A 13,272-nucleotide genomic window follows, 5' to 3' on the forward strand; every position below is an offset into this window, starting at 1 on the left:
GGGAGTTAGTTTGCAATGAGTTATAACTTGCAAGTTCTTCTATTCCTTCCTTTATATAGGCATTTTGTTTGGCTACAACAGACACAACATACTCATCTAAGGTTTTTGGTTAGCTTGTTTGTAATTTTGTGTTGCCAATCATAATCTTTTTAGACCAATGGCTTGACTCTACAATTTTTATTTACTTATTAAAAATTTTGCTCTACTATGAGATCCTCTAAGCATAGTTTTCTAAGCTTTCTTTTACAAATAAAAAGCTCTTTGCATATGTGACCACGGGAAAAATATGAACATCAGTAAGCCTTTAAAGATATGATTATTGAGGATTTCCCATACGATAGCTAGAACTTCACAAAATGCGGTGCAATGTGCAACATATAACTTGGCTTTAAATAAAAGATTAATTATTTCAATTGCTTATGTATGGTTTTAGAAAAAATATTCTTATCCACACTTTAGGATGAGTGGCTACAAATGTGTAGCCAACTCCCATAGACCACCTTAACTTTGAATGACTACTTTTGTGAAAGGTTCCTATACTACACTTTTGACTTGTACACTAGGAGGTTGGACAATCCACTGTCTGTAACACTCAATAGGGGCCTACAACGAGTAAAAAAAGAAAATCATTTAATTAACAAGAGAAAGAGGGAGACTATTAAATTGGACCGACTAAACTTTAATCATATACATAGGTTACATGCACTATTGATATCCTTGCTTTCATGGATTTATTGATAATCAAGTTCTAATCCATATTAGACCTAGCATAACCCTTGAGTTCCTAATTTTATAACCCATAGCTAAGGATGTAACACTTCACCCCCCACCCCTCCAAACCATATACACAAATATTAATAAAATCGTACACAAAACACCCTTAGTTTTTACGTGTTGATTTCTTTGTCTTCTCGGTAGCTTTTTGGATCATTTGCATTTGTAGAGATGTAAACAAGAGAGAGATTCTATTTGAGTAGCCATAGATAGCCTCAAGGTAGTGGTAATTGCGACCAATCTTAGTACTACCAGGCCGCCTAATGATGCATGCCATCAATGTGGAAAAGCACCATATTTAACAATTTTCCCACAAGCAATCTAGTATCTGGATTGTTGCCCAAAACCAATGGTTTGAGATGCTCCGCATAAAGTTGGCCTTACAAACACGAGTGAGTCGCATCTGTTTGAAGTTTAGAGCAAATATATTTCAAGCTCCCTTGCACACACATAATTATTGGCCCTGTGTTTGGCCACATCAAGGCATGGACACTCACTGTGGCATAGGATAGCCACATTATCCCGTGCCCTTCTCCATCCCTCTCCTACTCTCGGCTCCCACCCATAAAAAGAACACGTACACATACATGCACATAAAAAGAACACACACATACGCATCCATATCGGGCCTCTACGCATGACCCATTGCCAATTCGGATCTTAAACTGTTATACAAAGAATCTGAATGCTCTCTCTCTAGGTAGCCGAAAAGTACTTCTTTCACTTTCCTCTCTTTGTCTTCCTATCTGCGCTCACACTTTCTTCTAATTTTCAAACATATAGTGCAATTGATCTACGTCGCCAGTCGCCATCGCCATCGCCATCGCCATAGCCATAGCCGAAAGCTTCTTCTCGCTTATGGACGATCGTCTTTTTTCCAGGTTTTCTTCTTCAAAACTCTTGCTGTCTGTTAACTCTGTGTTTTTTTCTTCACATTTTTTCGTGTAAGGGAAGGGGGAATTGCCTTTTCTTTTTGCGTTTTTTTTGGGGGGGTCAGCAGCATGTTGTTTTGAGCTTTGCAGTGCTATAATCTTGTTTAGGCATGTGTACATGCCAAAGCATTCTGTTTTGATATCCATATTACCTGTCTTTTTGCTTTTTCTGCTTAGGGCTTCCTGTCAATGTGTATCTAGAAAACAGGACCACATTGCACAGGATTATATTCAAGTATTGAGATCAATTCAGAAAATATAAACACAATACCTCATTCAAATGAAATCATAAGAAAACACCATAGAACTAGCTAGAAAGGGGAGTCAATAAAAGAAAAAAGCTGAGTCAATGGATTGGTTCTTATGGGCAGTCGTAAACTTCAAAGGCAGAAAAAAAAACACCAAAAGAGAGTATTTTTATGCAGAAAAGGTGGAGATTGTTGAAGGTGGTGTGATGACATTGTACAGACATACATAATAGGTCAAGCAGAGTACAAATTGTTGAATTTCATGCAAGTGTGCGAGTTTGTTATTGTATGCAGTCTATGCATGCACACGCATGCACACATGACAGAGAACTGTGTGTGGGAAGGATTTTTGCCTAACAGAAGTATCACAGACCATGACACCTGGGTCTTCGTGTTTCTGGCACGTCAATGTAAGATACATAAATGGCAATGTTCTAAATTATTTCAGAACTAGAACATTGAATCCAATCAGCAGTATCAACAAAGTCCGAGACATGCCTCTTTAGGCACCAAGAAGAATATTACTAGCTTTGAGGAGAGAACAGAACACATTTGTGTTTTGTACACACAGGTTGCAAGTGCATTTGTTGTCATGAGGAGTAAATATTTTGAATAGTAGACACTATTTTTTTTGAGGGGGCTGAAATGGGGAAACACCATGTAAAGCAAGATGCAAAATTTTGGGGGGTTGGGGAGAGGGAGAGGAGAAACGCAAGGAACTGCAACAAAATAGGGGAATAAATATAGGGAGAGTACGGAAAAGAAGATTGGTGAGGAGAAAGGACTAAAGAAAAGCTAATGTTGGTGTGAAATTGGGGTTTTTTAAGGGGAAATGGCAAGTGATGTCATGGAAATGGCGGAAACAGTAGTGGGGAAACAAGGAAACAGCCAAAGATGTCATTTTGGAAATGGAAACATCCAGAATCTGGCGTTTTAGACATGGATCACTTGAAATGGGGGTTTTGGACCAAAACCCCCTGTTTCCATAATGATTGTAAACATAGTGCTCTCTTGTATGAATGTCAATTATGTTTCATGCATACATATGGATGGCACTTCAGGCATCATTAAGTAGTCAAAGCATGGTGCATCCATGAATTCTTGCTATCATTATTATTATATTTCACCTGTTCTAGTGATACGATATGTTGGTTTTTAGCTAGTCTAGTTGGTGATGCAGGGGCAGGGGATAGTTCTCTGGTATTCAATCTTCTAGAAAGGTTCTGGAACGAAGTTCTTTGGTTATCCAACTACTCACATTCCCATTTTTTCTTCAAAACCTTGGCTTGGGTCATTAGCGATTGAACCCATCTTCTGATTTCTCATCTCTGACTAGAGTGTGTTGCCTTATGGCTCGTTAACCAAGCTGTTTCGATTGCCTTGCTGCAGGACACATCAACAAACGACTGGCTGGTCAAAGGAAATCAGATGAAGATAAGTGCTAGACATCACATGAGTGTTGACCAAATTGGTGAACCAAAGATAGGTTTCTTTGAGCTTCTAGGACAATATGTCTGACACAGATCATACATCCGAACAGCAAGTTCTTCATGGCCATCAGCATCCCGCGCTTTATACTCATAGTCATGGGCATGCCCATGCTCTGCCTCATGCCCATATGAGCAGCCTTCCTCATCCACACATGCACGACATCCATATTCGTGCTCATGGGGAAGGCGATGTTCAGACTGAAGCACAGGGGCATGTTGGTGATCACGGGCACATGCACCTCCGCTATGTTCATCCTCATGCTCATGGACATACAATGCATCGTGATGAGAATGGTTTAGGGGATGAGGCAGAGGAGGAGGCTGGTGATGAAGGGTTGGAGGAAGCAGAGATGCATTCAGATGGAGGTCATCCAGGTGACCCACAATCAAGTCTAACAGCTCGGGTGCAAGGCACAAATCAGCTCACTCTTTCATACCAAGGAGAGGTCTATGTTTTTGACACAGTCCCACCAGAAAAGGTTTTTACTGGATCTTTTTCTCAAGCTTTGTGGCATGTGCTCAGGGAACATATATTTATGATCATACTGACTTATATTGCAGAAGTAGTCTATGACTTAACAGTGCAGTTGGTTTTGCAAGTAGGAGATCCTTGTCTATATACACAGCCTATGACATGATCTTATCCTTGAGAAGCTACAGGGACTGAATGTTGATTTGAAAACTGCTTTTATTCCGCTCCAGAATTTGTAGGCATCATTAAAGTATGAGTTTTTATTTTTAAGCACATAGAGGGGTCCCTCAACGACCTCTTCTGCCGGTCACATGTGGGGACCTAGAGGCAGCAAGCCATACGGATGTTGTGATGTGTGAGGATTATGTTGTTAATCCCTCATATTGTGCACTAATTACTACTTAAGTACTTAACTTAGAACAAGAACCTTCAGGAGAACACTTGAGAGAAGATTGAATTGACTTGTTGTATTGACTTGTTGTATTAAACTGAGTACAATAGGTCTCTTATATAAGAGATGAAGAGACACATTTGAAGAGGCATGTCCTTTGATGAAAGGACATGACCTTAGACGAAAGGATACAACTTTAGGCTAAGGGATGTGTCTATTCGATGTAGAGGCACAACCATTCATCAAGGGATACAACCATTCGTCGAAGGGATGTGGCTATTCGATGAAGAGGTACATCCTTTGGCGAAGAGTCGCAACTAGTCGAGGGTAGGGGTTCCCTTTGGCTGGTTACTCTTTGCAACTGCAACAGGAATTAGCAATGAAGAGAGAATCTGATACATAAATACGTCACAATCGTGACATTCCCTCCCATTTAAAATAAAACCCAGGGGTAGTTGTTGAGACTCTGGAAGAAGGGGAATGATTGTATTGCTTCTGCATCCAAAGCTCTAGCTGCTAGATCCCATGTCATGGCATTATTGTTGACCATAACAATCTTGCACATACCAAACTGAATATTAACTGCATCTGCAACTTGTCTCATCTTTACTGAAAGTATGAGAATCATATCTGGAACTCTTTTGTTAACATCATTGGTAACTTCGAGCTTTCTCCAAGAAAAGACTGAATCTTCATCTGCCTTTAGAGAAACCATGAGCAAACTATCTTGAATCTCCAATATCAAGGATTGTGTCACCAAACTTTGCATTTGATTAGTGACCATCATTTGAAAATCTGAAAGGGAGTCCATTGGCTTGTCTGGAACACGGATGTCTTCAAGGGTTGTCGTAGATGAAGAAGAGGTATTGTTTAAAGGCTCTTTCATTTGCAAAGATAGTACATCGAGACTAGGACAAGTATTGTCCAAAGAGTCATGTGCAGTGACTGAAGTCATAGTGCAAGAGTCTATATGAGAATTATCCTTTGTACCATTCAAGGTAGGAACTGGAGCCTTCAGACTTCAAGAATCTTCATTCACCATTGCAACTGCATCGGTTATTGTGTAAAGACAAAGACTTCATTCTGTAGGGGCGGTGACAAGGCTTTTGTTTTTGCCTGGACCACAGCCAAAGAAGTTGTGTGCATACATGAACTAGAACCTCTTGAATCTTCAGCTTTATCAGCGGGTATTAAGGCTTCCAGAGTAGGAGGAGCATGGCATGGCTCGCAAGGGGAAACTTGTCCAGCGTTGCGGCGTTCACGACCGAGTACTTGACTAGGGTCGGAAATATGTGCCACTATGTGAGCCCGCTTTGAAGAGATTGATAACTCTTCAAGGGGAGATCTTCTGAAAGCTTCATATTGCTGTTTTGGCTTCTACTGATAGTGATTCAAAGATGGATCTTTCTCATAACTGTTGTAATGCTGAGAATGTTTGCGACGAGCATGCAGAGGCTCGAACGAAGGTAGTTCATGTCTCGTGGTCTCTACAAAACCGTGCTGAGGACAAGAAACCTGTTGTGGGTGTTGTACGCCACGAAGTTGCTTGCCGGGAATTGCTAACTGATAAGAAGATTGTAGGGTTTGTGATATTTGGTGAGGCTCTTGAGATGAAGCACCACCTTGAGGAGGCTTTGGCTCACCATGGATCAAGTGTGACGAAAAAGTAGCTAGAGAAGGCTTCAAGAGTAGTTGAAATGCCTTCATTTCATGCCCGAGAAGGAAAATCGGTGAAGAAAATGAGGATTTGAGGCCGCTTTCAACACTTAATGCTTGCTGTAATTTCTGGACAGCAACAAAATTCTGCACTGCAGGGTTTGGTGGAAGCCTTACATGCCAAGAAAGTCATTGCCAAGACAAGAGGGGCATAGTAGATGCCTTTCCAATGTTGAAAATTGACTTCTTCTTTTTTTCACCGCTCAATTTCCTGGACAGCCATGGAAATCCGCCCTCGGGAGCACACCGCGAGCCCACATCATGCACCGAAGGAAGGGGGGAGGGGGTTTGGTCCTTGATGAGGCGCACCCAAATGGGGGGGGGGGGAGGGGGCTGATTTCTTGCGTGCAAGCAAAGAGGAAGGAGGCTGATATGCGCGCGCGTCAAAGAGGGGGGCTGAAAAAAATTATTTTTTTTTCCTCTTTTTTTTAAAAGAGGACCCAATGGTCAGGTTTTAAAAAAAAAGTCCAGGGTCACTTTTTTTATTATAAAACATGCCGTTTTAATGTGAAAGGGCATGTTTTAAAAGATGTGTCCTTTAGAAGGGGTGCATCACTTGGAGAGGCTCCGAGAGGGTAAAAGGAACATGGAGGGGGCTAATTTGAGCACTTCCACGCGCTACGCGGGATAGGGCACTGCCAACACTGCCACGCCGAACCTTCCAGGACATTGAGTGCGTGCCCGTAGGTGTACCGCCAAGGGTGGAACTAGCCTGCAAGGCGGCCAGGCACGAAGGCCGAAGGTCAGCAAGGACCCGTCTAGGCACGAGGCGCGAGGGCGTGACTCCGGGTGCGCGAGGCGCGTTCACGGGACGGCCGAGGGCGCGGGCAGAGGGGGAGGGCTGCAGGAACTCCATCGGGTTGGGACGGGGGAAAAAAAAATTCAACGAGGCTTAATCTTCAGGCATCTGTTGCGGGTGAGAAGATCTTTCCTCCGCCTCCATATAAGGCCGGGGTGAGGGTGTGTAGAGTTGACGCCGGTAGCGTAGTGCGCACTACATAACCCACTCGTCCGGGAAAAAAATTTACTCTGATACCCACGTGAAGATTATGTTGTTAATCCCTCATATTGTGTACTAATTACTACTTAAGTACTTAACTTAGAACAAGAACCTTCAGGAGAACACTCGAGAGAAGATTGAATTGACTTGTTGTATTAAACTGAGTACAATAGGTCTCTTATATAAGAGATGAAGAGACACATTTGAAGAGGCATGTCCTTTGACGAAAGGACATGACCTTAGACGAAAGGATACAACTTTAGGCTAAGGGATGTGTCTATTCGATGTAGAGGCACAACCATTCATCAAGGGATACAACCATTCGTCGAAGGGATGTGGCTATTCGATGAAGAGGTACATCCTTTGGCGAAGAGTCGCAACCAGTCGAGGGTAGGGGTTCCCGTTGGTTGGTTACTCTTTGCATCTGCAACAGGAATCAGCAATGAAGAGAGAATCTGTACATAAATACGTCTCAATCGTGACATGATGAGAGTGCCGTGTGGTTGTGGTTGCCCTAATTGCATGTTGGTTGAGCATTTTTGTGCTATATCTTCATCCTCCTCATGTGTCTCTCTAGCTTTGTGCTCAGCGCTGACCTGCATTCTGAATTAAGGATGTGAGAAGTGTTTTGAGTTTGATCCTCTTATCCCCTAGTAATATCTCAGGACTGTGTCTTGTATCTCATTTTAAGTGAGGTATTTCCAAGACACATGGAATGCCCTCCCCATGGTAATGATGGTTTTGAGAATGTGTTGGCTAGTGTTATGCACACGGAAGATTGATTGTGTTTATGAATGGCAATTGAAGTGCGTTATCACAAATTAATATGCAAGGAAGGAGAAAGGGGAAGAGAGAATGCCTATGACACCAGATTGGATCCCTGTAAAACCCACTGAAAGCGTATGTATAAGAGCTCTATCTATAACTGTTTATGCATGTTTTTTGAAGTTCTCTGTCCAAGGTACCAATCTGAAAAAACATCAAGCTGGAGCCTCGTGCGCCTGTCAGCTATGCCCCCCCCTTGCGCATAGCCTGTCTCCCCCCCCCCCTCCTCCGGCGTGCTCCGTTCGTCCTCCCGCCGCCCTCACACCAAGTTGTGAGTCGGCCCCGGTTTCTGCACCTCATTACCGGGCAATTTTGAGACCACCTACAGGCTATCCTCATTGGGGAGTCCAAGATGGATCGTCAACATCCATTTCTTGGGCAACAGCTACATCATGATTGAGTTGCACTCAGCAGCCCTAGCAAAAAGTACCCTGTTGCGGAGCCTGATCACGATTCCGGAGGCGCAGGCTTTCTTTGCCAGATGGGAACCACTATTTCTCTCCAGATACAGACCCTCTGACTAGAGTCATTGGTTTCCTGGTCACTGTTTGCTTCCCTGAGCTCTTGGCTCTTCTTTCGATCGGAAGTATCTTGGTTCAGGTACTTCAGTTCCCCCTGTCAGGTAAAGAAAATGTGAATCATTGAGGTGGGAGATCGCCATCTGGTGGGATATGTTCTTCGAAAAGGCTACAAGTATCTGTACCGGGAGGAGTTCTTTGGGCTCCTGGGCCAGTCCCCCCCCCCCCCCCTCCCCCCCCCCCAAAAAAAAGAAAGAAATAAAAAACCCGAGTTCCCTAACCACGTGGCAACGGTCACATCAGCGAATCATTGCGATCTGATAGCCTCTGAGATATCTCCAGAGCCGCTCTAGGATTTGACCCCCCAAGATCACCCGATGCGCCCCCCCAAAAAAAAGGCAAAAAAGAAAAGAGATCTCAAGCCCACCCCTCACACCAAGCTGTGAGTCGGCCCCGGTTTCTCTCTCTCTCTCTCTCTCTCTCTCTCTCTCTCCCCCCCCCCCCTCCCGAGGTCAAGTAGTCATGCGGTGGGCTAGGGCTACAAAGGAAGTGTGCAGGATCTCGTGGCCATGGAGTTGCAAGGCGGGTGGTTTGGCCTAGTGGTATGGGACGCTAGACTGGGGCCATTGGTACTAAGCACGCTCAGGGGTGGTTTGAGGCACTGAACCTACAGTTGGGTGGTGAGTCGCTAGCCACAATCCATCGTGATCGTGCAATGCATACGACGTCGGGTCTATGAAACCTTGTTATAGTTTCGGTTCTGGGCCAGATAATCGTTGGGTGTGGCCTGTGCAGACCTTACACCAAGTATCCTAGCCTTTGATGTGAAAAGCAAGCTCCTCCCAAGCCGAGCATTTGGTCCTAAAATGGTGGGGTCTAGGCGGCCGCCCCTACAATCCTCAGGGTCCTCGAGGATGTTGAAGTATCCTCCCATGCACCAAGTGTACAAGGAGCAGAACCTAGTGCACTTGAATCCAAAAGGCGGTGCGGTCTGCTGCTCCTTTAGGAGCCTAGATGTTAAGGAGGCTAAGTCTGGTCTCCCCAACATTGAGAATCAGCCATTGTGCCCGTCTAGGGACCATTGCGCCAGTGTCCACCACCTAGGGAGCCTATCACCGGCCTTTGTATTTTGACATCCAAGGAACGAGGAACAAAGGAGAATGCTCAAGGTTTATATTCCACTGCCGGGAATTGAGTATTCTAGAACTCCAGGATTGTTGTCCAAGTTGTATCCAAAAGGAGCAATTCGGAGATTGAAGGAGCAACTCCGAGTTGCGGCCAATTGATATTGTGCTTATTCTTTCTATCTTTAGCAGTGCATTTGCCCTATCAACTACTTATTTGCTGTACTAATTCTTTCTATTTGCTACTTCCCTTAGTGCTAGGCTTCATTATGGCTGAGTCTGCCCTGCATCTCCGGAGGTTTGACAGAAACTTAGTACGAAGGGCTTTGTGTGAATATATGCTCTTATGTGTGTGTGTGTGTGTGTGTGTGTGTGTGAGTGGAGTGCGTGTGTGAGAGCATATCTTGATACAGAGTTCTACACCCACTATTGGGTATTGATGACATTAGTGGAGATGTAGTATCTAGTCCATACTATGCATAATGGAGTCGATAGTTATATAGTCTTGTGGGTTGACTACCATGAGTATATAACATGCACGTTCCTAAAAGGTGAATTTGGGCATGTTCTTGGATTCATCTAGGTATATAATTCAGCCGTATTAGCGGACATGCATATTTCACATTGTGAAGTTTTTGTCCGAGTTGCGGCCACTTGATATTGTGCCTATTCTTTCTATTGTTAGCGGTGCATTTGCCCTATCAACTACTTATTTGCTGTATTAATTCTTTCTATTTGCTACTTCCCTCAGTGCTAGGCTTCATTATGGCTGAGTCTGCCCTGCATCTTCGGAGGTTTGACAAAAACTCAGTACGAAGGGCTTTGTGTGAATATATGCTCTTATGTGTGTGTGTGTGGAGCGCGTGTGTGAGAGCATATCTTGATATAGAGTTCTACACCCACTATTGGGTACTGATGACGTTAGTGGGGATGTCGTAGTATCTAGTCCATACTATGCATAATGGAGTTGATAGTTATATAGTCTTGTGGGTTGACTACCATGAGTATATAACATGCACGGTTCTAAAAGGTGAATTTGGGCATGTTCCTAGATTCATCTAGGTATATATATACTAAATCTTTTGTACAAGAGTCATGGGACTAGCCATCTCATGGAGGCACTATTTATCAGTGAAGGAAATCGGAACTAAGTACATGGATATGAATGCTATTAGTCTACCATAGTTAGATACTGACATGGGTAGTTGGACTATAATAGGAACTGGTGTAAAAACCAAGAAATTGGTGTCAAAATCAAGGAATTGTTTGTACATCCATTTATTCATTTGATTTATGCTTGTGAGCTGTGTGCCAAGGGTCGGGGATGCCCGGTTAGACCCAAGGACGAGCATGTGTGCATGTGTTTGTCTTTCGACATATAATGGGTGCATAGTTGTCAGGTATGAAATGAAGGTACGAAAAACAGTACCGGTATGAAACTTTTAAATTTTGAAAAATAAGTTCGATTAACGAACAATCCACTTTAAAAAACACTTGAAAAATAGATATTTGTACACATTAAGAGATGCAAAGTCTAGAGAAGTTGTCATAAACTAGATTCTAGAAACAAATTAAAACACTAGTACAAAGAGTCATGAATGGTGAACATATGCATGTGGCATGCCATAAATAAGAGCCGTGGTCCGCGGCCTGCAATAGTAAATACAAAAAAGTGTGTAGTGTCTGGTCACAACACTAAGTACAAAATGTCTAGACTAGACTCTAGTCCTCCTTCTCATAGGAATCACTAGGGGAGGGAATGCCCTTGCTAGAGGTGTTCCCAGCATCAGGGGCCAACCTAAAACTGCCCTCACTAAGCACATTGCCCTTGTCCATTTCCATGACCCGGAATTACTGGAAGGTTTCTCGCCTGTGGTGGTATATAAGGCAAAAGCCTCATGCTTTTCCTTTCCTTTGGAGTCCAAACCTCATTACCAAAGAGAGAAAGAAAGTTATATTAACGTCTAAGGAAGACCCCAAGGGCCTATGAGACCAAAAGTAATACAATGGTACCATGGATATACTGGGCCATGGAAAACTGAAAGAGAAAGTAAAATGAAAACATCTGACAATACATGTGATCAGTAGATGATCTTGTGTAGAGTGAGATATGCTGTGATCAGCTAATGATGATACCCGCCTCAGCCAGAGATGGTGTGCCCATATTGCTGCAGCATACATCAAAGCAGGGGTGACTAGTGTGTCAAACAACCACCCCTTCGTGCAGGGCTCCTGGAAGTGTGCCTGGTGACATTGTCTCTCTAGCATGGCCAGAGCTGCATACCCTTGTGTGAGTCTATCCTTGGCTCTGTGTGCCATAGTAAATCTTCTTGGCGGAGTCGCAAATGTAATCCCCAAGTACACATATGAGTCTACCACCTCTACCTGTCCTCCTTCTAGTGTGAAGGTGGCCTGTCGTCGAACCGGCCCTGAGGTGTGGAAAATCATGGCCTTGGTTTTCCCAAGGTTCACTGTAAGTCCCCTCTATGTGCAGAAGTCATCGAGTGCATGGAGATGATGCTGTAGTCTCATCCGCGACTCAGAGACCAAAATAATATCATCTGCATATAGCATAATGTGGACTGTGGTACTTGAGATGTCTACCCCGTCCCCACCACCGTGAACAATGAAGTCAGCCACCTCATCAATGTATAGCCCAAATAGTATAGGAGAGAGTGGGCATCCTTGCTTCACACCTATGGTGCTAGCAATAACATCAGATAGCCCCCTGGGGCATCGTATGCGCCCGAGGACCTGCTCATTCATCCCTAGTTTCTGCCCATTTCTAATGTCCTTTTGGTCCCTTTTGCATAGCCCTTGATTGTGGGCTGGCCACCCCTATTTTATATATATTTTTTAGCGTTTTTCCCAGCGTGTATGGTTTTTTCCAGTCGGCCAGCATATGTAGCTCCAGTCGGCTAGCTCTCCCCACCTATAAATAGGTGGGCTGGCCTCTCACTTTTTCATCTTGCCTTGTCTATCTTTTGCTCCCTCACTTATGAGACTACTTCGGTCTCTTGCTTGGGACTGTATTGCTTCAGTATAGGCAACGGCTCTATTGTTGCTTTGTGGATTTCCGCAAGGCATTTGATACTGTGCCCAGAGAGCGCCTCTTTCGGCGACTACAGACACTAGGCATACCCTCAAACATGATGTGGGGCATATACAGGCTATATGAGCAGGTCTTTGGGAGAGTCCAATGCCCAGGAGGCTTGTCCGACACAGTTGCTAGCACCATTGGTGTGAAGCAGGGGTGCCCGCTCTCCCCCATGCTCTTTGGTCTCTATATTGATGAGGTGGTCGACTACATCACACAGGGAGGAGGCTCTGAGGTTGAGCTATCAGGTATTATTGTCCATGTTATGCTTTATGCTGATGACATCGTCTTGGTATCCGACACGCAGGTTGGGCTTCAAAGACACCTTGTGGCTCTTGATGACTTCTGCGCACAGCAGGGTCTCACAGTGAACCTTGGGAAAACCAAGGTTATGATCTTCCACACCTCACCCGCAGTCAGGAGCCACACTACTCTCACCAGGAGGGCGGGTCGAGGTGGTGAGCTCTTATGTTTACCTTGGCATCACATTTACTAGCTCAGCTGGACGCTTCTCCATGGCTCAGGCAGTCCGAGACAGAGTGACCCGGGGTATGCAGCTCTTGCTGGCCTTGAGTGTCAGTGTCATCAGGCACATTTTCAGGAACCCCGCATGAAGGGGTGGCTCTTTGATACATTAGTGACACCAGCCTTGATGTATGTAGCAGCGGTTTGGGCACCAGGGCTT

At 44.3% G+C, this 13,272-nt stretch overlaps 1 protein-coding gene across 9 annotated transcripts in view; it reads left to right on the forward strand.

Annotated features, from left to right (window-relative positions):
• The first annotated feature begins 1,447 nt into the window (after positions 1–1,447).
• LOC147637732 (GATA transcription factor 24-like) overlaps positions 1,448–13,272 on the forward strand; it is a 93,498-nt gene continuing 81,673 nt past the window's right edge. For 2 of the 9 annotated variants that reach the window (XR_015266082.1, XR_015266081.1), the window contains exons 1-2: positions 1,448–1,655; positions 3,344–3,923. Coding sequence is in view for 5 of the 9 variants with exons in the window: in XM_086799572.1 (XP_086655698.1) it covers positions 3,465–3,923 (459 nt within the window). In the remaining 4 variants the exon portion in view is untranslated. Of the gene's footprint in view, positions 1,656–3,134; positions 3,175–3,343; positions 3,924–13,272 lie in introns of all 9 variants that reach the window. The other 7 variants (XR_015266080.1, XM_086799572.1, XR_015266079.1 and 4 more) reach the window with 5 other exon arrangements.

Source organism: Cibotium barometz, chromosome 6 (genome assembly GCF_041138505.1).
Source record: "Cibotium barometz isolate CiBa-2024 chromosome 6, ASM4113850v1, whole genome shotgun sequence".
Lineage (NCBI taxonomy): Eukaryota > Viridiplantae > Streptophyta > Polypodiopsida > Cyatheales > Cibotiaceae > Cibotium > Cibotium barometz.